The sequence below is a fragment of the Sinocyclocheilus rhinocerous genome, unplaced genomic scaffold (genome assembly GCF_001515625.1).
Source record: "Sinocyclocheilus rhinocerous isolate Xijiao unplaced genomic scaffold, SAMN03320098_v1.1 scaffold359, whole genome shotgun sequence".
NCBI lineage: Eukaryota > Metazoa > Chordata > Actinopteri > Cypriniformes > Cyprinidae > Sinocyclocheilus > Sinocyclocheilus rhinocerous.
In genome coordinates, this window is record NW_015652307.1 from 158,446 (window position 1) to 182,862 (window position 24,417).

The following is a 24,417-nucleotide window of genomic DNA, read 5'->3' on the forward strand; positions in this document are numbered from 1 at the left end:
CAATATTTAGATTTTTTTGCTCCCTCAGATTCCAGATTTTCAGCCAAATATTGTCCTATCCTAACAAACCATACATCAATGGAAGATGTAAATAAATCTCAATTAAAAAAAATTTGACCCTTATGACTGGTTTTGTGTGCTCCAGGGTCACATATATATATATATATATAAATTATTATTATAATTTTTTTTTTCATGTGTGAAAAACATTTTTCTGAAGATAATGTTCTTCTATATAAGGTAATATTTCATTTAAAAACATTTAGGGGAATTTCCGTGCTTAATCTCTGATAAAATACTGTTGTTTTGTCAGTGTTTATGTGCTTTATAGTGAATATAATATACAGTATATGTACATGCAAATTGTCCTGTCTTAAAACTGTAATTGTACATGTATTATACGTATTTTTACGATGTGTTTTTGTTCTTCTTAACAATGCCAGTTTAATAATAAACTAATTTTGATTGTGTACAATGTTTGCATTTAACAAAGCAGTAAAGATATCCACTCTGAGCTGATAACACTCAAACTTATTACAACATAACTATAATACTTTATGAGTATGCATAAGTTAGAATGTCATTCATAATTCCTACATTATTAATACTTAGTCAAAAGAATCTGAATGTACTCAAATGTTTCTAAAACTTAGTAAACACACACAAATAAACATATGAACATGAGTCATTATAGTTAACTATAACTAAAACCATAAAATTCAATCTTATTTTATTTCAGCTAAATGCCAAAGCAACTCTCATTTTCATTTAGTTTTACTTTAATTAAATGAACTAAAACTATAACAGAATAGAACTACAGAAATATATATATATGTGTGTGTGTGTATATATACAGTATATATATATATATATATATATATATATAAAAGTTTTTGTTCACATAATATATGTGTGTGTAGTGTGTATATTTATTATGTCTATATAAATACACACACATAATGGAAAGATTATTTATTCAGCTTTCAGATGATATGTAAATCTCAGTTTTAAAAAAATGACCCTTATGACTGGTTTTGTGCTCCAGGGTCACATATATAAGAGAATATATGTAAGAGACTGAGAGCAGATTATTGGTAGTACATAAGGTGAAACTGACCTGTTGATATTTGTGTGTTGATTCGGTGCAGATTCAACGACGATATCAAGTTCATGATCGGTCACAAGCCCAACTTCTTCTGGCAGGCCACGTGGAGACTCGTCAGTCCGCTCATAGTGCTGCTGATCTTCCTCTTCTACTTCGTCACCACCATCAGCAAAGAGCTGACCTACATCGCCTGGGACCCGCTGTCGGTACGCATGGCTGCCTCTGTAGGAAAACTACAAGAAATGGCCAATAGATTTGCAGGATCGAAAATATTCCTGTTATGACAGATGTTGATTGAACACCCAGAAAACGTCCAATAATTTCAGCTGTTTTAAGAAAGAAAAAAATACATTATTGTTAGATGTTGTTTGTTTCTAAAAAATACACCAAATCGTTTGAAAACTTAATTTTCTCTGATCAATAAACATGCATAACTTAACATAAATAAATAAAGCATAATACATACAAATTAAATACAAATTAAAAACTAAGAATAATAAATAAAAGTGTACTGTATAAAGTGAGTAATGCGTAAACATAAATTATAATTGAGTATTACATACATATGAATTATAAATCATATAAATTATTAAGTAATACATAAGAATAATAAAATAAATGCATGAGTAATGCATAAATAAATTATAAATGAGTAATACCGAAATATGACGGAACTTTGTAAGATCGCGATAAACGAAGACGAGTGACGTTTTTTAGTGATAAAGGGAGCGCACTTCGCGCACTTTCTAGGGTATAATCCATTCAGAATTTGTATTAAACTTTCATTTTTCGGACACATAGACTACACCCTGCAAAGTTTCGGGAATGACATCCGCATATTTATGCGGGATTCACTCTCGTAAAGATAGTTTGCGGTTTGATATTCAGATTTCCTTTGACTATAAATACGCAGTGCGCTGTCATAGAAATGCAAATAATACCGAATATCATTCTCCATGATTTGTGAATTCAGGTGACGCTGTCCTGCGGGCCGAAATCAGGGTTTTTTTTCATAGCGACTCTTGATTTTATAATGCCTATAGCTCCAAAAGTTGGACACTTTGAGGAATGAAACCGGTGTCATCTCCACCAGCTAGATCTGTGAATTTTTTCACAGCAAAGCTCTTGTCCGTAAACTATGGAAGCCCGTTTCCGCCACTGAATAAAAAATAAAAAAAGGTAATTGCGAATTTTTATCTCACACTTCTGACTTTTTTCTCAGATATAAACTTTTAATTCTGAAGTCCAATTTTGAGGGGGTTAAAAAAAAATAAAGTCAGAATTGCGAGAAAAAAAGTCTTTATATCACGCAATTCTGACTTTATTTCTCAGAATTGCGAGATTATATCTCTCAATTATGACTTTTAACTTGCAATTGTGAGTTTATATCACGCAATTCTGAGAAAAAAAGTCAGAATTGTGAGATAAAAAGTCGCAATTACCTCTTTTATTTTTTATTCAGTGGCGGAAACGGGCTTCCATAGTAAACCCCTTGGTAAGTCCGCTAGAAAGAAAGGCGTTCTTCATGTTTAAGGTCTATTACCAATAAACACGCAGACTGCTGGAATACAAAAACATTGTTTTAGGTCGAGCTCGATTTGTGACAACTTTCACAATTGCTTTTTATTGCGTGGCAGTGTTTATCTTTGCTCTGCCCCCCGTTTTTTGTATAGTATTGTCATACGGTGCTGTTCCAGTGAATAAAGTTTTCCAGTTCATTAGGTAAATGAGTTTATACACATATACACTTGTACACTTTGTTTGACAATAAAGTTTTGGTTGTACCTTTCCTTGAGCACTTGGCTTCAATATTCTGATTTGCGAAAATTTCACAGTGCGGTGTTGGTCAGTTAAACCCTTCCCTGATTCATTTACATCGCTATTTTGATTTGTGAAAACGTTCACAGTGCAGTTATGGTCAAATAACGGTTTCCAGATTCCAGTAAGGTAAGGTATGCTTTATTGTCCCACAGGGAAATTCACCTTGGGCTCCAAATACAGCCACTGCATCACCACACTTAAAACAATACATTAGGCTGCACAAACACATAAACAAACATCTCAGTAAAACCTCAATACCATTTCACTTACTACTATTTAGTGGCCTAATTGCAGAAGGAATGAACGAATTCCTAAACCTATGAAGTCTGCATCTCTGCATTCTAAATGCAGAATATCGTTTAAGATCTTATATGCCTCTCTTAGCAATGATTTTTCATACAGATAAGAATGTTCCTTTATGCCCATGATCTTCATGGCTATTTGAATAAGCTAAGCTTAGTCTTTAACTGCACTGTCACATTACCAAAGATGTATTCCATATCTGATCACATTCTCCAGTACAGCTTGATCTTACTGCTAACACCATAAAGTCTCGGCCTTCTCAAGAATCTCTGTTGTAACTTGGAACACAGAATTTCGACATGGACATTTAACACTGAGGACACCTGCATAATGGGAACATTATGAATAGCAACTGAACTCTGATCTCCAATTAACTTTGGATCAAAGATCATCTCCTTAGTTTTCCTCACATTGACAACAAGATGATGGGCAACACACCACAAACTGTTCAATTTCAGAGTGATAAGATGATATGTCTTGGTCTTTATAACAAGCTAAGAATAGCTGTGTCATCACTAAATTTTACAACATAATTGTTGGCATAGCCGCGGGAACATATTTTATATGGGGGGTGCTGGGGGCGGGGCTTAATGTTGCAGGGCGGGGCCACGGTGAGAGATTTTTGACAAAATCCAAACTCTTATAGATTAACATACAAGTGAAGACAGAGTTTTATGCGAACCAATATATATTTGTGCTTTTGTGATTTTAGTTCAAGAATTTTTTCCCAGATAGCACACGTCTGTTAAAGATCACTTGATCTGGAAAGCATCTAACATCTGACAGACATCTGTAAGATGTCAGTTTCACATACATTCTAAACCATAAACATCTTAAAGACATCTAATAGACGTCTATTTGACATCTGATAGGAGACGTCCTATAGACATATTGCAGATGAGCAAACACTCTAAAAAATACATCTTGCAGATGTAAATGCAGACATCAAATAGACGTCTCCATAATGTACGTGTGCTATCAGGGTTCTTTAATATTTTTATTATTTAAGGGGATTTTACTAAATATTAACATTGCTGATATGCAAAAGTTTTGGTCAGTGCACTTTGGCGAATTCTGTCATCAGAAACAACAAAGTGATGTACAAAGCGATGTACAAATAAGAGATTAATTCATCATACACTGCAGACACCATCACTGATTATAGCTTATAGCTTTTTTTTAGAGTGCTTACACTCACTGAATTTAATAATGTAAATGTTCTTTGCTCGCTGTATAATTTGTTCATTGTTTGAATAATCGTGGACATGCGGCGTTATAATTAAACTTAAAATGTATTTTTATTAAACGTGATTGACGGTGGCCATCTTGAGAAGCAAGAAAGCTTCGGAAAATGGCTCATAAAAAGGACAAGGACGTCAATGGTTTTTACAAGTCGGAATGTAAAATTACGCGTGAACATTTCAAGTTCAAGTTCAAGTTCACATTTATTTTTAAAGCACATTTTAAAACAAGTGTTGTACCCAAAGTGCTGTACAATTTATAAACAAATAATATCAAAAGCAACAACAAATAAAAAACTCATAAGATACATATATATTGAATTGATGTAATAAGTGCATGGATCACTACTTCTAGGTCCTTCTTTGAGAGAAACTGTTTTAATTTGGCGATGGATCGGAGATGAAAGAAGCTTCCTTTGACGACAGAATTTATCTGCTTATCAAATAATAAATCAGAATCAAAGACAACGCCTAGGTTCTTGACTCTGCTGTGTAGTGTTAAAGACAGGGAACCTAATTGGTTTCCAATATTAGCGACACACAATGAAGATCCAAAAGCAACGGCCTCAGTTTTGTCTTCATTTAACATTAGGAAGTTTTCTGACAACCATCTTTTAACTTCCTCCAGGTAGGAGATAAGATTTATGGTAGAGTTTCCATTGCTAGACTTGACAGGAAGATAAAATTGTGTATCGTCAGCATAACGGTGATAAGAGACATCATATTTCTGAAAGATAGAGCCAAGAGGAAACATGTATAAAGAAAAAAGCAGTGGACTCAGAATGGAGCCTTGTGGGACACCACATGTGATCAATGTTGAGGATGAATTATGCTTACCCATATTAACTGAGAATATACGACCTTTAAGATATGAGGAGAACCAGCTTAATGCAACCCCCTGAAAGCCGACCACTCTCTCTAGACGATTTAATAAAATGGCGTGATCTATTGTGTCAAATGCTGCACTGAGATCTAAAAGAACTAAGATGACCCTGTCTCCGGAATCCAAGCAGCACAGGATATCATTTGTTACTTTTATCAAAGCAGTCTCGGTACTATGAAAAGCCCTAAATCCTGATTGAAATTTATCAAGCATGTTACAATCAGTCAGATAAGAAGAAAGCTGTAAATAAATGACCTTTTCCAGAATTTTTTATAGAAATGGCAACTTTGAAATGGGCCTGTGATTATTTAGGATATCAGGATCCAAATTAGGTTTTTTCAGGAGAGGCTGCACCACAGCATGTTTAAAACTTGTGGGAACCACTCCACTGGTCTGTTAATAATGGCCAATATGACGGGGGCAACCGAATTAAAAATATCTTTAAGAAAACGTGACGGAATGATATCCATAGAAGAATTTGTAGGTTTCAATGAAGAAACTAAAAGAACTAAAAGGCAACAGGGATTCAGAACGAACCACGACTGGTGGTGATATTTGTGCTCTAATTAATTTTTTGTGGAAAAAAATTCAAGGAACTTATCGCAAATCTCAGGTGTTGAAGCAGAGTAGCCGACTGTGGTAGGGTTCAGGACAGAATCGACTGTTCTAAAACCTTACCTGGGCATTCTATGGGCATTCTTAGCAATTATTTCAGGGAAATAATTCGATTTAGCATTGTTAACAGCAATTTGCAAATGTTTTAAGGATTCACAGAACATTTCATATGAGACTCTAAGTTTATCTTTCTTCCTCTTACGCTCTGCTTTCCTGCATTGCCGCCTAATAGAGCGGGTATGATCATTTAGCCAGGGCTGGATATTTATATTTTTTCTAGATCCCAGTGATTTGAGCGGAGCTACCTGGTCCAGAATATCAGCACAAGTTGTATTAAATACTTCCGTCGGCTGTGATGAACCCATAGTACTAGTTAACACATCTGTATTTTGAGAGCGATATGTGGAAGCGTAAATCTCGAGGACTAGAAGAGGTAATAACACGAGTAAAATGCAGACTCTCTGGGGGAGGAGAGATAAGATGTGGCTGCAGAGATTCAAATAAAACAAAACTATGATCAGAACATCCAGATTGTAACACCTCAAGATTGCTCATGTGTAAACCAGACGTTAACACCAGATCAAGCGTATGACCTTTTATACACTGAACAAAATTATAAACGCAACACTTTTGTTTTTGCCCCCATTTGTCATGAGCTGAACTCAAAGATCTAAGACTTTTTCTATGTACACAAAAGGCCTATTTCTCTCAAATATTGTTCACAAATCTGTCTAAATCTGTGTTAGTGAGCACTTCTCCTTTGCCAAGACAATCCATCCACCTCACAGGTGTGGCATACCAAGATGCTGATTAGACAGCATGATCATTGCACAGGTGTGCCTTAGGCTGGCAACCGTTTATAATTTTGTTCAGTGTACGAGTAGGACCTGTAACTAGCCGTGTCAAATTAAAGGAATCCACCATACACTAAACTTCCTTGACTAAAGGTTGTGTTTCACAGCAAATATGAATATTGAAATCTCCCAGGATTAACAATCTGTCACAATGAGGTACCAATGTTGACAAAAACTCTGAAGTCCTTATTATATTTAGGTGGTGAGTGCACAAAGTATCGGACAAGCTTGATCGATCTTCATTAGCTGCACTTCAAAGGTTGTAAAGGCGTCAACATGCAAAAATCTGCAATGATAATGGTTCCTAAACACAGTAGCTAAACCACCACCACGGCCAACAGACCTTGGAGTATTATGAAAGGTACAGTCCGCTGGAGTTAGTTCTCCTAGAGGCATGACATCCCCAGCATTTCTGCCAGGTCTCTGTCAAAAATAAAAAGTCTGGCATTGAGTAGTGCAAACTTAACAGGAGAGTAGGCGAAAGTTTTTGTTCCAGCGAGCGAATAATACCGCCCCTCGCAGCCCCTGGCTTATTTCCTATTAACCTTAACCTGTTGCGTTCTATTTGTTAAAAAAGGAGAAATACCACTTTATAATGAAAGGATTTACCTGCATCTGCTTTAGTTTATCCAACAATAAATAAGGCTGTAATGAATTAAAAGCTGAACTAAAATCAGTACAAAGAAGGCGTGCATATGCCTTTTTCAAAACATTTCATAACAATTGAAGTTATCGCTACAGGTCTATAATCATTGTTCTCGGATGAGTGTGACCAGTGTTGGGTAAGTTACTCTAAAAAAGTAATTAATTACTAGTTACTAATTACATCTTCAACAGTGTAATTAGATTACTCTCTCCAAAAAGTATTTAATTACTTATTACTAATTACTTTCTAAATCCTATATCAAAGTTAATGAATGATACGAGGATAGACATGAAACTATTATTTTAATTCTTTCAAATAAATAACAGATAACTACATCAATTATTCAGGTACACTTTAGATTAGAGTCAAATTCTCACTTATGACTTTTGCCTCAATATACTGTTATTACTGTTAACAATTACTGTTTATTAATGCTTAATAAAGTAGTTTAAGAACTGGGTAGGATTAAGGATTTAGAATAAGGTCTTGCAGAGTAAGACATTAATATGTGCTTCTTAAGTAATAATAAACAGCCAATATCCCAGTAATATTCATGCATGTTAATAGTGAGAACTGGACACTAAAGTGTTACCAATATTCAGCTCACCAAAGTATTTAAAGTGAGAAGGGGACATAAAAAGCATGCATTTTAAGGTTAGACTTTAAAGTTTGATGTTAAACCCACTATTGCATTGTATATCAATGTTCTACAGTCTATGCACAGTTTTAAGTTCAATTACATAAGAAGTAACTGTAATTAAATTACAGAAAAATAAGAGCAATCCCTTACTTTACTTTTTCACGTATATGTGGTTTACTTGGGTCCACTTTAACTAAAAAAGAAAACTAAAAATATAAAAATTAAAATGAATTTAAAATATGATTAAAAACTATAATAGTATATAACAATACTATAATAACACTGCTAGGAATAAATTAAACCTAATTTTCAGACCATGCAGATAAAAACTTTAACTTAAATAATAAAATAAAATACTTATTTTAATTCAGGTAGTTGCCACAGTAACTTTTTAGAAAAAAAAAATATATATATATTTTTTTTTAGTTTAACGAAGTACTAAAACAACTCAAACTGAAATAAAAATGAATAAAAACTGTATATACTGACACAAACAAAAATAATAAAAATTACAAAAATACACAACAAAATTATTAAAACTTTAACTAAAATTAAAACAATACCTGAAAATAATAATAATATTATTATTATTAGTGGTATAATTAATAGTATATTAGTGGTGATAAAATAGCACTGGTGGGAATAAATCAAACTTATTTACATGATTCATTTCCAGACAAAGACATTACTGTTTCTTAAAATAAATAAATAAAATATATACAAAACCTTAAAGTGGAAATGAAGCAGTCAGTCAAGTTTACATTATTTAGTAAAGTGATTTCCACTTTGATTAAAACATATATAACAAACATGATTAATGTAGCCATTTTAAAGAAAAAAGGTTGTTTTGTTATAGCTTTTGGAGCAAGGGCGCCGCCATCTTGCAGTACCACCGCGTGTGACGTCACGGGGTTGGTTCGCTCCGATGGCCAGTGAAGTAATAGAAGCATTTCTTTACATTTTGAACACACGCTTGTTTTGAAATGGAGGAAGATTACATTGAAAGCACTGTTAAGTCCATAATAAGTGCAATTGCCTATGCATTTGAGCCGATACGGCGATGGGACCGAGCAGTATTAGGGGTTGAAGAAACCGCACCAGTAAAGTGCTTTGTGTGCATTTGCTGATGAAGGCGCGACAGAAAGCTCAATTTGGTAGCCTACTCACGTGCTGTCCGAGCCCAGCTGTGGCTTTGTGTGTGTGTGCGGCGCCGCCGGCGCGATGGCAACCACAGCTGCCGGTTTTTTACCGTAAATTTTACGGAATTTTTTTTACAGTGTACAACTGGTGAACCAGTCAATGTAATGCATATGTCTTAATGGTCTGACATAACAATAAAATGCAACATGAATGATGAAGCGTCGTCTGTTTACATCACGTTGCGCCTGGCATTATGAAAACAATGTTTGGGATACCGCGATCAAAACTTAGCATATAGACAGTTTGATGTTGAATATTCATCCAAATTATGGTGAAAACCAAATTATTTGTGTGTTAAAATAACATTCGTGTGATCAAAATGTAAAGAAATGCTTCTATTACTTCACTGGCCATCGGAGCGAACCAACCCCGTGACGTCACACGCGGTGGTACTGCAAGATGGCGGCGCCCTTGCTCTAAAAGCTATAAAACATCCTTTTTTCTTTAAAATGGTTACATTAATCATGTTTGTTATATATTTTTTAATCAAAGTGGAAATCACTTTACTAAATAACGTTAACTTAACTGACTGCTTCACTTCCACTTTAAGCTTATTTTATTTCAGCTAGTTATCAAGACAACTTTTCTCATTTCCATTTAGTTTAACGTGAAGTACTAAAATAACTAAGAAAATAAAAAACTATACAGACATGTTAAAAAATACTAATAAAAATGACAAAAACATACAGCAAAATTACTTAAACTTTAACTAAAATTAAAACAAAAACTGAACATAAAAAAACTCAAAATATTAATAAAAACTACAATAGTATATCAATGATACTAAAACAACACTAGGAATAAAAATAAACGTATTTACATGATTAATTTTCAAACCGAGCATACAAAACATTTCTGTTTTACACATATATAGAATTAATCAAATGTTATTTTAGTTTAGCTATAGTTGCCATTTGTGTTTAGATTCACTCGATGCAATGAAATAAATAAAACTGAAATGAAAAAACTTCAAAATGACAAAAACACACAAGACGAAAACTGAAAAAAAATAAAATAAATAAAAGCTAATTGAAAGCTCTCTGAATGACACTGAATAGGAATAAATGAAGCGTCTGACAGTCAGAAATAACCCAGGCGTGAGAGAACATTACACATTAACCAGCTTCAGCAGCTCCGGCTTTCATCCAGCCTTTATCTTGCTGACGAAACACTTCAGACGTCCCGGGACGGAGGGGCGAGTGCTAAAGGTCATTAATACCCAGATCCCCGTTACTATCTCCAGCACTTCCCTGAGGAGCGCAGTCCTGAACATACCTGCTAGACGACATGAAGCTGAAGCTGAAGCTCCCGAACCCGGGTCTGGACGAGCGGATCCCGTCTCACGCCGAGCTGGAGAAGCTGGAGCTGGAGGAGGCTGGAGAGCGGCCGCAGTGGGACAACAAAGCCCAGTACATGCTGACCTGCGTGGGCTTCTGCGTGGGGCTGGGGAACGTCTGGAGGTTCCCGTACCTCTGCCAGAGCCACGGAGGAGGTGAGGCTGAGAAACACACCTCTTACTCGCTCGCTATGACTGAAGAATAACACGGGGAACAGCTACAAAGAGTCAAAGAAGGGGAATTAGAGAGAGAGAGAAACTTTGATTGCATGAATGAATAAATACATTTCTAAGCTGCTTTGGATGAAAGCATCTGCCAAGTGTATAAATGTAAAATTAAAAAATAATCAATCAATCAATAAATACCTCTATTGTAAGTTGCTTTGGATAAAAGTGTCTGCTAAATGCATAAACGTAAACGAACTGGATCCTACTCGCTATGACTGAAAAATTAAAACGCCAAACAGGTACAAAGATTCAAATTTGGGGAAAAAAAGGGAAATGAGAGAGAAACTTTGAATGCATGAATGCAGCCTAGTTATGATTTATAGCTTCATTTGATTTTACAGCCTAAATTATTTTTAAGGGTAAACACATGAGCGATTCAGGGATTTGTATTTAGGTGCTTTTTATTCATCTCTTATCCCGGTCAATGCCAAAAATCTTCGGTTACACTTTATTTTAAGGTGTCCCTGTTACAGTGTAATTATACAGTTAAGTACTGAGTGATATTAATTAACTACATGCACTTACTATAGGGTTAGGGTTACTTGCATGTAATTATGCATAATTACATGCAAGTAACCCTAACCCTATAGTAAGTGCATGTAGTTAATTAATATCACTCAGTACTTAACTGTATAATTACACTGTAACAGGGACACCTTAAAATAAAGCGTTACCAAATCTTTCAATAACTGTAATAAAAAATAGGCTGACCAGCAGTTAGTTACAGGATAATCAAACTTACTTCTTAATGTCGAATTAGACCAATCTACGTTTTTATGTAATTGACTTAAAAAATGTAGTTTTGTAGAACTGACTCGTAAGACTAGTTAGTCTAAGCAGTTTATGCAACCAGTCACTAGTTTGTGTAAATGAGTGATAAGGTTAATGTATAGCGATTAAATATTCCTGTAGTCATTAAATAACCTGAGAGGATCCACCCAAGAAACGTCAAAAATCACTTATTTGGAGAAAAAAAAATTCTCTACAATTATTATAAATGTGTATAATTATATTATAATATAATGCATTAAAATAGCCAAAAATCAGTAATCCGAGCACATTTAAGTTGCGTTGGATTAAAGTGTTTGCCAAATGCATAAATTTAAATATCTGATAAAAGAGTCAAATATTAATATTTAATATATGGATAAATACTTTTGTGAGTGGCTTTGACTAAAAGCATCTAGTAAATGCATAAATAAATAAATGCATTTCTAAGCTGTTTTGGAGAAAAGCATCTGCCATGTGCATAAATGTAAAATTAAAAAATAATAAATAAATACCTCTATTGTAGTCTGTTTTGGATAAAGGTGTCTGTTAAATGCATAAATGTAACTAACTAAATATGTGACTCTGGAGCACAAAAAGTCATAAGGGTCAATTTTTCTGAAATTGAGATTTATGCATCATCTGAAAGCTGAATAAATAAGCTTGATTGGATAGGACAATATTTGGAAATCTGGAATCTGAGGGTGCAAAAAAATCTAAATATTGAGAAAATCATCTTTAAAGTTGTTCAAATGAAGTTCTTAGCAATGCATATTACTAATCAAAAATTAAGTTTTGATATATTTACGGTAGGAAATTTACTAAATATCTTCATGGAACATGATCTTTACTTAATATCCTAATGATTTTTGGCATAAAAGAGAAATGTATAATTTTGACCCATACAATGTATTTTGGGCTTCAGACTGCTTTTGTGCTGCAGGGTCACATATTCCAATGTTGTAGGTTGCTTTGAAAAAAGCACCTGCTAAATTCAAGAATGCAATCATTTTTAAAAGTATGTAAAAACTAAAAATAATATTCAAAATTAAAATTAGTAGACATTAATAAAATAATTCCCTTACCAAAACTCCATCCATCAATGGTTTCACGGCTGATGTGAGCATAATGGGCCATGTCTCCTGCTGGCTGTTTCAGGAGCGTTTATGATCCCGTTCCTGATCCTCCTGGTTCTGGAGGGAGTCCCGCTGCTGCATCTGGAGTTTGCCATCGGTCAGAGACTGAGGAAGGGCAGCGTCGGCGTCTGGAGGTCCATCAGCCCGTATCTGACCGGAGTCGGTGAGTCACGAAGAGTCATAAACGTGTGGGAAACCACCTCGACTTGAACTGAGTTCAAATCATCCTTTCCTGCACAGTCTGCTGTTTGTAAAGCCTCACGTCTGTGTGTTTGTGCAGGCATCGCCTCCATGCTGGCGTCCTTCATCGTGGGCATGTACTACAACACCATCATGGCTTGGGTCATGTGGTACTTCTTCAACTCTCTGCAGGATCCTTTACCCTGGAGTCAGTGTCCCGTCAACGCCAACAGGACAGGTATCTGCAGCTCACAGCAGCACCAGCGTTACTGATGATTGCAACTATTAAACAACATAGTAACACGTTACCTTGAAGCTTTAAGTAGAATGCATTATAAAGCTATTCATAAAACATGTTATAATGCATTATATATTCTCATAAATTGTGGTAACTAACGTTAAAATGTGTTATAATATTTGCAGATTCCTTGTTGCATCTGAAATCAGTTGTTTGTCATGTGTTTTAATGCATTATTATTTCTAAAGGTATAACAATGAATAAATAACATGTGTGATGTGATCATACAATGCATTGTAAGGTGAATTACAAGACATAATTAATGCATATATCAAGACTTTAAGTGAAGAAAAGCTGAAATAAAATATCAGATTAAAAACTTCAATGTAAACGTTAAAATTGGAAATGCTGAAATAATATAAAAGCATCAGATGAAAAACTTAAATGTTAAAATGAGATATATATATATATATATACATTAGATTAGAAACATTTTAAAATTAGACATGTTGAAATAAAATAACATTACATTAAAATTAGAAATGCTGATATAAAATAAAAATATAAATGTCATATAAACTTGTATTTCTAAAATGTTAGAAATGTTGATATAAAAATATAGAAATTAGATGAAAAGATTAAAAAGTAAAAAATTAGAAATGTTGAAATAAAATTAAACAAATATTAGATGAAAACTTAATTGTTAAAATTAGGAATGCTGATATAAAATAAAATATAAGTATTAGATGACAAACCTAAGTTAAAATTTGTATAATAAAAGAAATAGATGAAAAAATTAAATGTTAAAATTAAAAATGTTGAAATAAAATTAAATATAAATATTAGACAAAAACTGAATCATTAAAATTAGAAAAGTTGATATAAAAATGAAATATAAACATTAGATGAAAATATAAACAGATTTCAGTTTGTTGCCAAAGCAACATTTCTAATATTAATGTTTAGGTTGAAGTACTAAAATTACTAAAACTGAAATAAAAATAAAAATAGAAAACAAAAACTAATAAAAAAATTACAAAAACACATAAAATTACCAAAACTAAAATGAATACTGAAAACATAAAAATAAGAGTTAATTCAAAATATTAAATGCAATAAAGCTAAAAAAAATAAATAAAATAAAAAATAATTTACATTCTTAATTCATGTTCCTGGGGCCGGTTGCATAAACTGTTTAAACTAGTCTTAAAAAGTTAGTCAACTAATTTTTTTTCTTCAAGACTGGTCATAACGCTTTAAATTCAGTTATGAAAAGTCTTATTTGCATTGAAAAAGTAACCCCCTTGGTAACTGCTAGTTGCTCAAACTAGTTCTTAAGACACAGTCTTAAAGCAAAGCATTGAAAAGCAATGCTGCTAACGTCATTTAATCTAACATGAATGTAATTAAGGTTATTTGCATGTGTGAAGCTGAGCGTGTCTCTCCGCAGGTCTGGAGCCGGAGTGCGCTCGCAGTTCTCCGGTGGATTATTTCTGGTACAGAGAGACTCTGAACAGCTCGGCGGCGATCGAGGACTCTGGAGGTCTGCAGTGGTGGCTGGTGCTGTGTCTGTTCTGCGCCTGGACCGTCCTGTACGTCTGCTGCATCAGAGGCATCGAGACCACCGGGAAGGTAAGGCAACACACATCTCATATTCAGTAATATTATCAATAGCTTCACAGCTAACAAGCTTACAGTAGCAGTCAAAAGTTTTTGAACGGTAAGAATTTTAGTGTTTTTTTAAAGAAGTCTCTTCTGCTCACCAGGCCTGCATTTATTTGATCCAAAGAACAGCAAAAACTGTAAAATTGTGAAATATTTTTACAATTTTTTTTACTATATTTTAAAATGTAATTTATTTCTGTGATCAAAGCTGCATTTTTAGCATCATTACTCCAGTCGCATGATTCTTCAGAAATTATTCTAATATTCTGATTTTTTTTTTTTTATGTATTATGTTGAAAACAGCCGAATTTAATTTTTTCAGGTTTCTTTGACGAATAGAAAGTTCAGAAGAGCGGCATTTATCTGAAATAGAAATCTTTTGTAACATTATAAATGTCCTTATCATCACTTTTAATCAATTTAAAGCATCCTTTATAAATAAAAGTATTATTTTATATATATTTCTATTTAGCTTTAAATTTTATTTATTTATTAGTTAGTAATTTTACTACTTCAACTAGTGCTTACAGTTAATTTATTTCTAACTTTTACAGAACTTCGTAGGAATGTTCCGTTTAAAACGGAATTGTTTCACAATCGACGAACTCTGCAACAATGACATTTATTGAATTGAATCATCATTGAACTGAATTACTCTGACTCTATTGTCTTCTGTGGAGCTGCTTTACAACTGAAATGGAGTTTGTTTCATAGCTGATGAATTTTACAGCATGACACACGCAATAGAAATGAATGTGATTATCTCCTGCTCTCCTCAGGCCGTGTACATCACATCCACGTTACCGTACCTGGTTCTCACCATCTTCCTGATACGAGCGCTGACGCTGAAAGGCTCTGTGAACGGAGTCAAGTTCCTCTTCACTCCAGACGTACGTTCAGCGGTTAACCCTGTGTGTGTGTGTGTGTGTGTGTGTGTGAGTGTGAGTGTGTGTGTGTGTGTGTGTGTGTATGAACTCACTGAGCTCTGACGCGTGCGTCTGCTTCTCTGTTGAAGGTGAATGAGCTGATGAACCCGACCACGTGGCTGGACGCTGGAGCTCAGGTGCTCTTCTCCTTCTCTCTGGCCTTCGGCGGCCTCATCTCCTTCTCCAGCTACAACTCGGTCCAGTAAGTCTTCTGAAACACACGCTGATGACTACATGAGAAGCTGCCTACTGAGAGAGCTTCACTTGATTTTGTTGCTGCTCTTGTCATTTTTATTAGTTTTTAAAAAAAATATTTATTCAGGTTTATTATTTTTTACTTTGTAATTTTAGTTTAAGCTGAGAGAGCTTCACTTAATTTTGTTGCGTGCTTTTGTCATTTTTTATTCGTTTTTTTCTTTTAAATATCTATTCAGGTATCTGGTATATCTATTCTGTTCATTATTTTTTTTTTTGTAATTTTAGTTCAAGTTTTAGTAATTTTGTTACTTGCTTTTCCCGTCCTTATTATTATTATTTACATTTTTATATTTATATTTCAGTTTTAGTCATTTTAATGCTTCAACTTATATATACAGGCATATTATATACATATTTAATGGGGGGGAGTTACTTCATAAGGCAACATTTCTAATTTTAGTCAAAATTTTAATAACCCCGTTATGTATTTTGGTTATTTTTATTTATATGTAGTATTGATAATTTAATTGATATTTATTTCAGTTTTAGTCATTTTAGCACACCAACTTGAACGTATTTTATTTCGGTTAGTTTTTAGATATTTACTTTTAATTTAGATTTGTTTTAGTTTATTAGGCTACATAAATTTAGTAGTTCAACTTTATTTCAGTTAGCTGCCTATGCAACATCTTTAATTCTCGTTTAATTTTTCATTTCAATTAACGAAACAACGCGCTGCTCAAGAGAACATCTACTTTACAGCTATGTTTCCATCCATTTTAATTCGAATTTTGGGATATCGTGAACATATGATATGGAAGCAGTGCTTTACTCGCAAATGTTTCATGCATTATTCTCATTTTGTTCTAATTAATTGTTTAATTATTAATATTTAATCAAGTTATATAGTCGGAAACAAGGCGAATGCCTTAAAACGTTACCTATAGGCAGCTCACTATGACAAGAGCTCATATACAGCAGCTTATATTGTACATATTTCGAGTAAAATGATTATTTCTCCATCAGTAATAACTGTGAGCAGGATGCCGTCACCATCTCCATCATCAACGGCCTGACCTCCGTCTACTCCGCCACCGTCATTTACTCCATCATCGGCTTCAGAGCCACGGAGAAGTACGACTCGTGTCTGGAGAGGTACGTCCTTACATTCACGACACTGCTCAAACGCTTCGAGTCTGTAAGATTATTCTCTTTTAAGAAATTAATACTTTCATTAACGGTTTGACGCGATGTGATTATAACGGTCAGCGCGTCACGTGACCAACAGCGAAATTCAAATCTGCTTTCGCGCTCAGCGCTTAGAAGACATCACAACTTTTCGGTGTTTTTAACCACATTGTGTTTATTTTAGGTTTCAGACATTTAAATACACATTGTGTAGGTAACTATAAAGTACTCTATTCTTCACTGGCCACTTACTTCTATGTCTTTTGGGAGATCTCAAAAGCAGCTCTGCGAACTAATATGGCGGCGCCGATCGCCGGTTATACACCAACTAACATAATCATTATAAAGGTGTTTAAACGATCTAATACATTCACTTGACCATATCTGAGAGTTGGAATACCAGATATTTCATAATATAATTAACACGTTTGTTTATATTTTGAATAAAAAAAGGTCTGGGCGATATGCCTATATAAAGTAATTATCACGATAATTTTTTTTTTTTCATGTCAAGTCGATATCGTTAATCACATTTTTATTTCGTTCAAATTTAAAGGCATAGTTTTGCTCCTAAGTGAAAGTTGTAGACATGCGACTGTTAATTGTGGTTTTAAACTATGGTCAGAACAGGACAAACACGTTTTTGAATTCTTTACCCTTTTCCAGTCATTTTTCATAGACAAAATAAAACATCTTAATAGAAAATTGTATTTCTTAGTTTCCTCGTGTTCTTATGAGTGCTATTGTTTCTGTCAGAAATGTTTCTCGAGCAGCAAATCAGCATATTAGAAATATTTCTGAAGATCATGTGACACTGAAGACTGGAGTAATGATGCTGAAAATACAGCTTTGATCACAGGAATCAATTAGTTTATAAGATATTCACACAGAAAAACAGCTACTTTAAATTGCAATATTTCGATCAAATAAATGCAGCCTTCTTTCAGAAGCTCTTACTGACTCCAAATGTTTGAATGGTAGTGTGACCTCATTGTATTATACTTTCTGACAGTAACATCCTGACGCTGATTAACGCGTTTGATCTGCCGGAGGGAAACATCACGGAGAGCAACTACGACAGTTTTCTTCAGCATCTCAACAGCACAGCACCAGCCATCTTTCAGGAGCTCCAGCTGAAGACCTGCGACATGCAGACGTTTCTCAGCGAGGTACGACAGAAATCACTAATCAGTTGCCTAACCCTAACCCTAAGTCAACCATCTCCCATCCTTCACTAAGTCACTCTGAGCTTCCAGAATCTGAGTTAAGATCTCCAGATGAACAGCTGCACTGATGTTTGGTTTCAGGGAGTTGAGGGAACCGGTCTGGCCTTCATCGTCTTCACCGAGGCCATCACTAAGATGCCCATCTCTCCTCTGTGGTCAGTGCTGTTCTTCATCATGCTCTTCTGTCTGGGATTGTCCACTATGTTCGGGAACATTGAGGGAGTCGTGGCGCCGCTGCAGGACCTGAACCTGCTCCCCAAAAAATGGCCTAAAGAACTCTTCACTGGTAAACACATCAACCACAAACCACTTCCAATCACAGCGGATGAATATCAGCTGTTGGGGGTAGTAACGCATTACAAGTAACGCAAGTTACGTAATCAGATTACTTTTTTCAAGTAACTAGTAAAGTAAAGGCCCGTTCACAACAAGGATGATAACTATAAAGATAACGATAAAGATATAGTTCTAAAAATTGTGGCGAGTCCACACACCACAGCTATAACGATAAAGGCACAGAGAAACGATATCGTTGGAATCACTTTCAAAACGATGTTTCTCCATCTGATGAACGATACAAAATTAACAGCCAATCAGAATCCATCCTGCTGTAACGAGCTGGAGAATTTAAAGCGGCAGACGAGCGTGCGCTTAGAATAAACAGACGATATCGTCCGCTGGTGTGGACGCTAATATCGTTATCTTTATAGTTATCGTTCTTGGTGTGAACGGGGCTTAACGCATTACTTTTTAATTTAGAAGGAAATATCTGAGTTACTTGTTCGAATAAGTAACTTTTTCCAGTTTGCTTCCCATGTATTGGCTGATGGCTCTCGTGTTGCCATGTTGAGATAAATCGTGTAATTACACGTAAATACACATGTATTTACTCATAAACAGATTCAGCGTTCCTCAAAATCAATAAATACAGTCAAATGCAAACTCAGAATATTATACAAACCTGCAATAATTAAATATGTTAAATAAGACAAATATCATTTATGTATTTAATCCCATTTTATTAACTAATGTCGTTGCTACTGACCTTCGATGATCCAACTCAGCCATACTAAGCAAAAATGACATTTGTGTTATTGCTGAATAGTGTTGAACTTTCTTCTCCTGCGTCATATTCTTCATGTGATTAGTTTGAGCAGCGCCCTCTACTGTACAGACGTGAATTTACATTTCCTTCAGCTTGAGCCGTATTCATTTCACTTTTGGTGTGAAAGGGCTTTTACATTTGTAAAAGAAGAATATATATAAACAAGCAAGCCCTGCCCAAATGTAAAAAGTAACTCTAAAGTAACAACGCATTACTTTCCATAAAAAGTAACTAATTAGTTACTTTTGTAGGGAGTAACGCAATATTGTAATGCATTACTTTTAAAAGTAACTTTCCCCAACACTGATCAGCTGACCTGCTGATGTTTTTCAGGTCTGACTTGTGTTGTGTCCTTCGTGGCGGCGCTCGTATTCGTCCAGTCCTCTGGTAACTACTGGCTGGCTCTGTTCGATGGCTTCGCCGGCTCTATTCCTCTGCTGGTCATCGCCCTCTGCGAGATAATCGCTGTGGTTTACGTCTATGGGATTGACAGGTAAAAACCAACTTGAAATCGAAGCTGTTTCAAGGGTTAGTTCACCCAAAAATGAAAATTCTGTCATTAATTACTCACTCTCATGTTGTCCCAAACCCGTAAGAATTGTTGAATAAAGTCGTTATTTTTGTTTTCTTTGCGCACAAAAAAGTATTCTCATAGCTTCGTAAAATTACGGTTGAACCCCGGATTTTTTAACGATGTCCTTGCTATGTTTCTGGACCTTGATCGTGGTAGTAACCTTGCTGTCTATGGAGGGTCAGAAAGCTCTCGGATTTTATCAGAAATATCTAAATTTTATTAGGTTGGCTTGACAACATACTGAAATCCTATTTAAATTGCTGCTTCTTCTTCTGAGACTAAATTTAGTCAGTATCTCCTCCAAGAGTTTTCAAGCTACAACCACTGAACCTAGGTCAGACATTCAGACTGGTTGCTATATCTTTTATGACTTTCGGTTTTCGTAAACCAATCAAAACTATGAAAAGTCCTATAGACTTTCATTGAGGGGGTCAAAACTTTTGTACAATAAGTCTTATAGAGTGTTTAGGCTGTCTGTCTCTAGCAAAGCTGAATGACTATCCTAAGACAACATGCTAATTCATGCTAACAAAATGCTAAAATGTTAATGTACTAAATCATGCTAGCAATATGCTAACAATGTGTTAGCAACATCATAATGCTAGCAACATTTTAACAGCATGCTAAAAATGCTAGCAACATGCTAAATCATGCTTAAAACATGTTAAAATGCTAGAAATGTGCTCAAACGTGCTAGCAACATGCTAAAACCAGCTACCAGCGTTAACTAGCAACACATTAAAACATGCTATCAATTTGCTAAATCAAGCTAGCAGCATGCTAAAACATACTAGAAACGTGTTAAATTATGCTAACAACATTGTCAAATGTTAAAAATATGCTCACAATGTGCAAACTCATGTTAGCAATGTGCTAAATCATGTTAACATGCTAAAACGTGCTAGCAACATACCAAAACATGTTAGGAAAGCACAAAATCATACTAGCAACATGTTAAAACACGCTAAAAATGTGCTAAATTATGCTAGCAACATGGTAACAACGTGTTAAATTATGTTAACAAAATGTTAAATCATGCTATCAGTGGTGTTAAAATGTTAGAAACATGTTAAATCATGAAATAACTTGCTTAAACACTTTAGCTAAAACGTGTAATAATCATGTTATTTCAAACGTTTAAACAAGGCTTTGTCAAGCCAACATCAAAGTTTGTTTACTAACTTTACTCCTCTAGTTGATCTTGTTCTGCACATTATTCACAGTTCCAGTTCTGGTTCATGCAGTAATTTAATGCAATAAACAGTAACAGCTTGTGTTTTGATAGACGCAAAAGATAAATAATGGAAACTCCTGATGTTTTCAAGTGCTGAGAAGAAAGGTAAAGCTGTTCTCTCTCTATCCTCCAGGTTTAACGAGGACCTTCAGTTCATGGTGGGACACAAGCCCAACATCTTCTGGCAGGTCTCGTGGCGGTTCCTCAGTCCCATCATCCTCCTGGTCATTCTGATCTTCTACTTTGTCACTACAGTAAGCAAACAGCTGACCTACAGCGTCTGGGACCCTGAATCGGTACGTATGGGACTATATCTTGCATTAGAAAATTCAAATGCATGTTTTTTTACATTATTACTTTAAGCTTATTTCTAAAATATTTAATACCCAATATAAAAATGAAAATATAAAAACGGAAAGATGTGAAGTCGACGTGAAATCTAAATTTACTTTAATACATGACTAAAAGTGCAGTCACATTTACACAAGGAAGCTTGTTATAAAAATACATAAATAAATAAAAATAGGTAATTGCGACTTTTTATCTTACAGTTCTACATTTTCTCTCGCAAATGGGAAAAAAAGTCAGACTTGCGAGATAAAACCTCAGAATTGTGAGAGGGAAAAAAGTATGAATTGCGAGACTTAAAAAAAATTTGCGATTATTTTTATTGCATGGCAGGGAGAGAGAAAAAACAGACAAAACTTCCCCCGAGAAACTTTGTGTTCAATATTAGAATGTTTGTGGTTGCGACAAAAAAGAGTTGTGAGATTTTAAATTAAAAAAAAAATTTAAAAAATCGCAATTACATTTTATTTTGTGGAGCCAAAATTTAGGCCATGCGAAATTTTAAAAGCAGGTTTTTGTTCCATTCGTATGGATTAATATTGAAATTTCGCAGTAATGGTAAGCGCACCTTTACTATGAAAGTGTTATCAGCGCTTGACAAAACAAATCGAAAACTGTACTTCACAACTTTTTTTTTTTTTTTATTTTCATCACCCAATCAATTTCCAGTAGACTAAACTAATATCCTTGTTGAATATCCAGTTTCTATGGAAGTTTGTTTCCGCCAAGGAAATACAAAAGTTAACCGCGACTTTTTCACCTCAAAATTCAGACTTTTTCATGCAATTCTGAATTTATGTCTCACAATTTAGACTCGAAAAAAAGGAAGAAAAAAATCTGAATTGCGATTATTTTTTATTCTGTGGTGGAAAAAAAACCAACTCAGAATTCTGAGAAAAAAAGTCAGAATTCTCAGTTTATATCTTGCACTGTAAAAAATGACCGTGAATTTAACGGTAAAAGACTGTAAAAATGCTACAGTAAAAACCTGTTAAATGGCCTGTAAATGCAAGTTAAAACCGTAAAACCTAAAATGTTGCTACTGTATTTCTTATGATAAAATTCCGGCAACCACAGCTGCCGTTTTTTTACCGTAAATTTTATGGATTTTTTTTACAGTGTGCAATTCTGACTTTTTTTTTAATCTGGCGATCTTCAATTTTAAAACATAATATGTAAAATTAAAATAATGTAAAAATCAAATACGCACTAAAAACATATTAACCTATAAAATGTAAAATTAAAATAAATCTTTTTTTAAATGAAAGCAAATCAAAATAAAACCCTAAAAATCTATTACGTCGTAAAACGAAAACAATTAAATAGTTTTAAAACAAAAACAAATCAAAACACTACAGATGTATTAAAACGTGAATAAAACTGTTAAAATAATTTACAGAATTGCACGTAAAAATCAGAATTATGAGAAATAACAAGAATTAGGGGAAAAAATGTCACAATTAAATTTTTTTTTTCTTCCATATGTTTCACACTGAAATACGATCACATTGCGGAAGCAAAGTTAGTTGTTTCGCACAGCTAGAGAGACGTCTTTGTAAAGCATGTGAAGACTAAGCTCATCTTCTGTCTGAACAGGATAATTTCCCCACTCTTAAAGAGGTGAACTATCCTAGCTGGATCAGCGGCATCATCTTCATCCTAGCCGGCATTCCCAGTCTCTGCATCCCAGGAGTCGCCCTCATCCGAGCTCTGTGGAAATGCTGCTCGAAGGACAAGGAGAAGAAAGAAGAGCGCAGCATTTCTGGAAAAGAAACACGTGTGAATACAATAGCGTAGATCGTAGACCGTATGGAACGATGAGGCCACGCCCAATATAATAACATTTGAAATTACGTCCGGTTTTGAACTCTTTTGCATTTGTATTATATACTCACAATCCTTTTTGCAATGTATATATTTATGTATAATAAACAATGATTGTTTTTCAATGTCTCTATCCACCTTATTGTGAAACGCGAAGCTAATTTCTGTTTCTAATTTCATTAGCCGCTATAACTGCAACAATAACAAAGTGCGGGAAAACGTATTGCACTGTGTTATGATAATAAATTAACATTAAATGACAATGAATACCAGTTTCAGATCAAATGACAAGGAATACCGATATCAAACAGCATAACGGACATTTTTTGTTCCGTTAGAATAACCGGAGCAACTGAAACCGGAAGCCGCGCATATTCCACTTAGTTCAAATTCTCGCGCTCGTTATTAAAAACAGTAGCACAATTCTATTTTTAAAGAGTGTGTGTTATCGACATCATTTCCCACAGGACACGCTGTAGTAATTTACCAGCACTCACAGAACAGTTTGTCCTTAAGACTTCACAGCGCTTATCTTTCAGTGTTAAATTAATAATTATCAGAAGCTGATACATTGTGTTCTCTTTGTTCTAACAGAGGCTTTTTGTTTTACCGGTGAACTCGGGACAGTCCGATAATCTAGTTACTGTAATATCTTATCTAACAAACACACTAAACAACACAATCAGCGCATGCTAAAGATACTGAGTTCCGAAGAAGCCCGGCGGCGGGAATAATTAGTTTCCCATAACCTCCCATGCTTATTTGTACACAATTCTTCAACAAAATAATATTTCACATATTTACTGTCATACAACAACACTATAGGAACAATAAGACTTGGAATAGTCATTTGAAACACAATTTATTCTACGAATCCTGCTTAATTCTTTGCTTAAAACTATTTTATGACAGGGATTCCCAAACTTTTAACAACG

The 24,417-nt window shown here is 34.5% G+C and overlaps 2 protein-coding genes across 2 annotated transcripts in view; both read left to right on the forward strand.

The window, feature by feature from the left end:
• The window catches only part of LOC107714769 (sodium-dependent neutral amino acid transporter B(0)AT1-like), a 24,282-nt gene extending 22,877 nt beyond the window's left edge, over positions 1-1,405 (forward strand). Inside the window, exon 11 of the mRNA XM_016520731.1 lies at positions 1,149-1,405. Within this exon, the coding sequence (XP_016376217.1) occupies positions 1,149-1,389 (241 nt within the window). The 3' untranslated portion in view covers positions 1,390-1,405. The remainder of the gene's footprint in view (positions 1-1,148) is intronic.
• A 9,184-nt stretch (positions 1,406-10,589) lies between these two features.
• Positions 10,590-23,780, forward strand: slc6a19a.1 (solute carrier family 6 member 19a, tandem duplicate 1). The gene is made up of 13 exons (XM_016520730.1): positions 10,590-10,800; positions 12,799-12,939; positions 13,057-13,194; positions 14,645-14,826; positions 15,639-15,749; positions 15,875-15,987; positions 17,010-17,138; positions 18,184-18,340; positions 18,479-18,683; positions 19,836-19,995; positions 21,444-21,606; positions 23,255-23,502; positions 23,537-23,780. The coding sequence occupies exons 1-12, from the start codon at positions 10,596-10,598 to the stop codon at positions 23,453-23,455; spliced, it is 1,905 nt and encodes a 634-aa protein (XP_016376216.1). The 5' UTR covers positions 10,590-10,595; the 3' UTR covers positions 23,456-23,502; positions 23,537-23,780.
• The last annotated feature ends 637 nt before the right edge of the window (positions 23,781-24,417 follow it).

What these genes read in the sequence shown, in the direction of transcription:
- slc6a19a.1 (XM_016520730.1), top strand. Translation starts at nt 10,596, where the DNA reads ATGAAGCTGAAGCTGAAGCTCCCGAACCCGGGTCTGGACGAGCGGATC. An exon ending in TGCAGACGTTTCTCAGCGAG is followed by an intron (nt 18,341 to 18,478) that starts GTACGACAGAAA and finishes GTTTGGTTTCAG; the next exon opens with GGAGTTGAGGGAACCGGTCT. An exon ending in GCGTCTGGGACCCTGAATCG is followed by an intron (nt 21,607 to 23,254) that starts GTACGTATGGGA and finishes CTGTCTGAACAG; the next exon opens with GATAATTTCCCCACTCTTAA.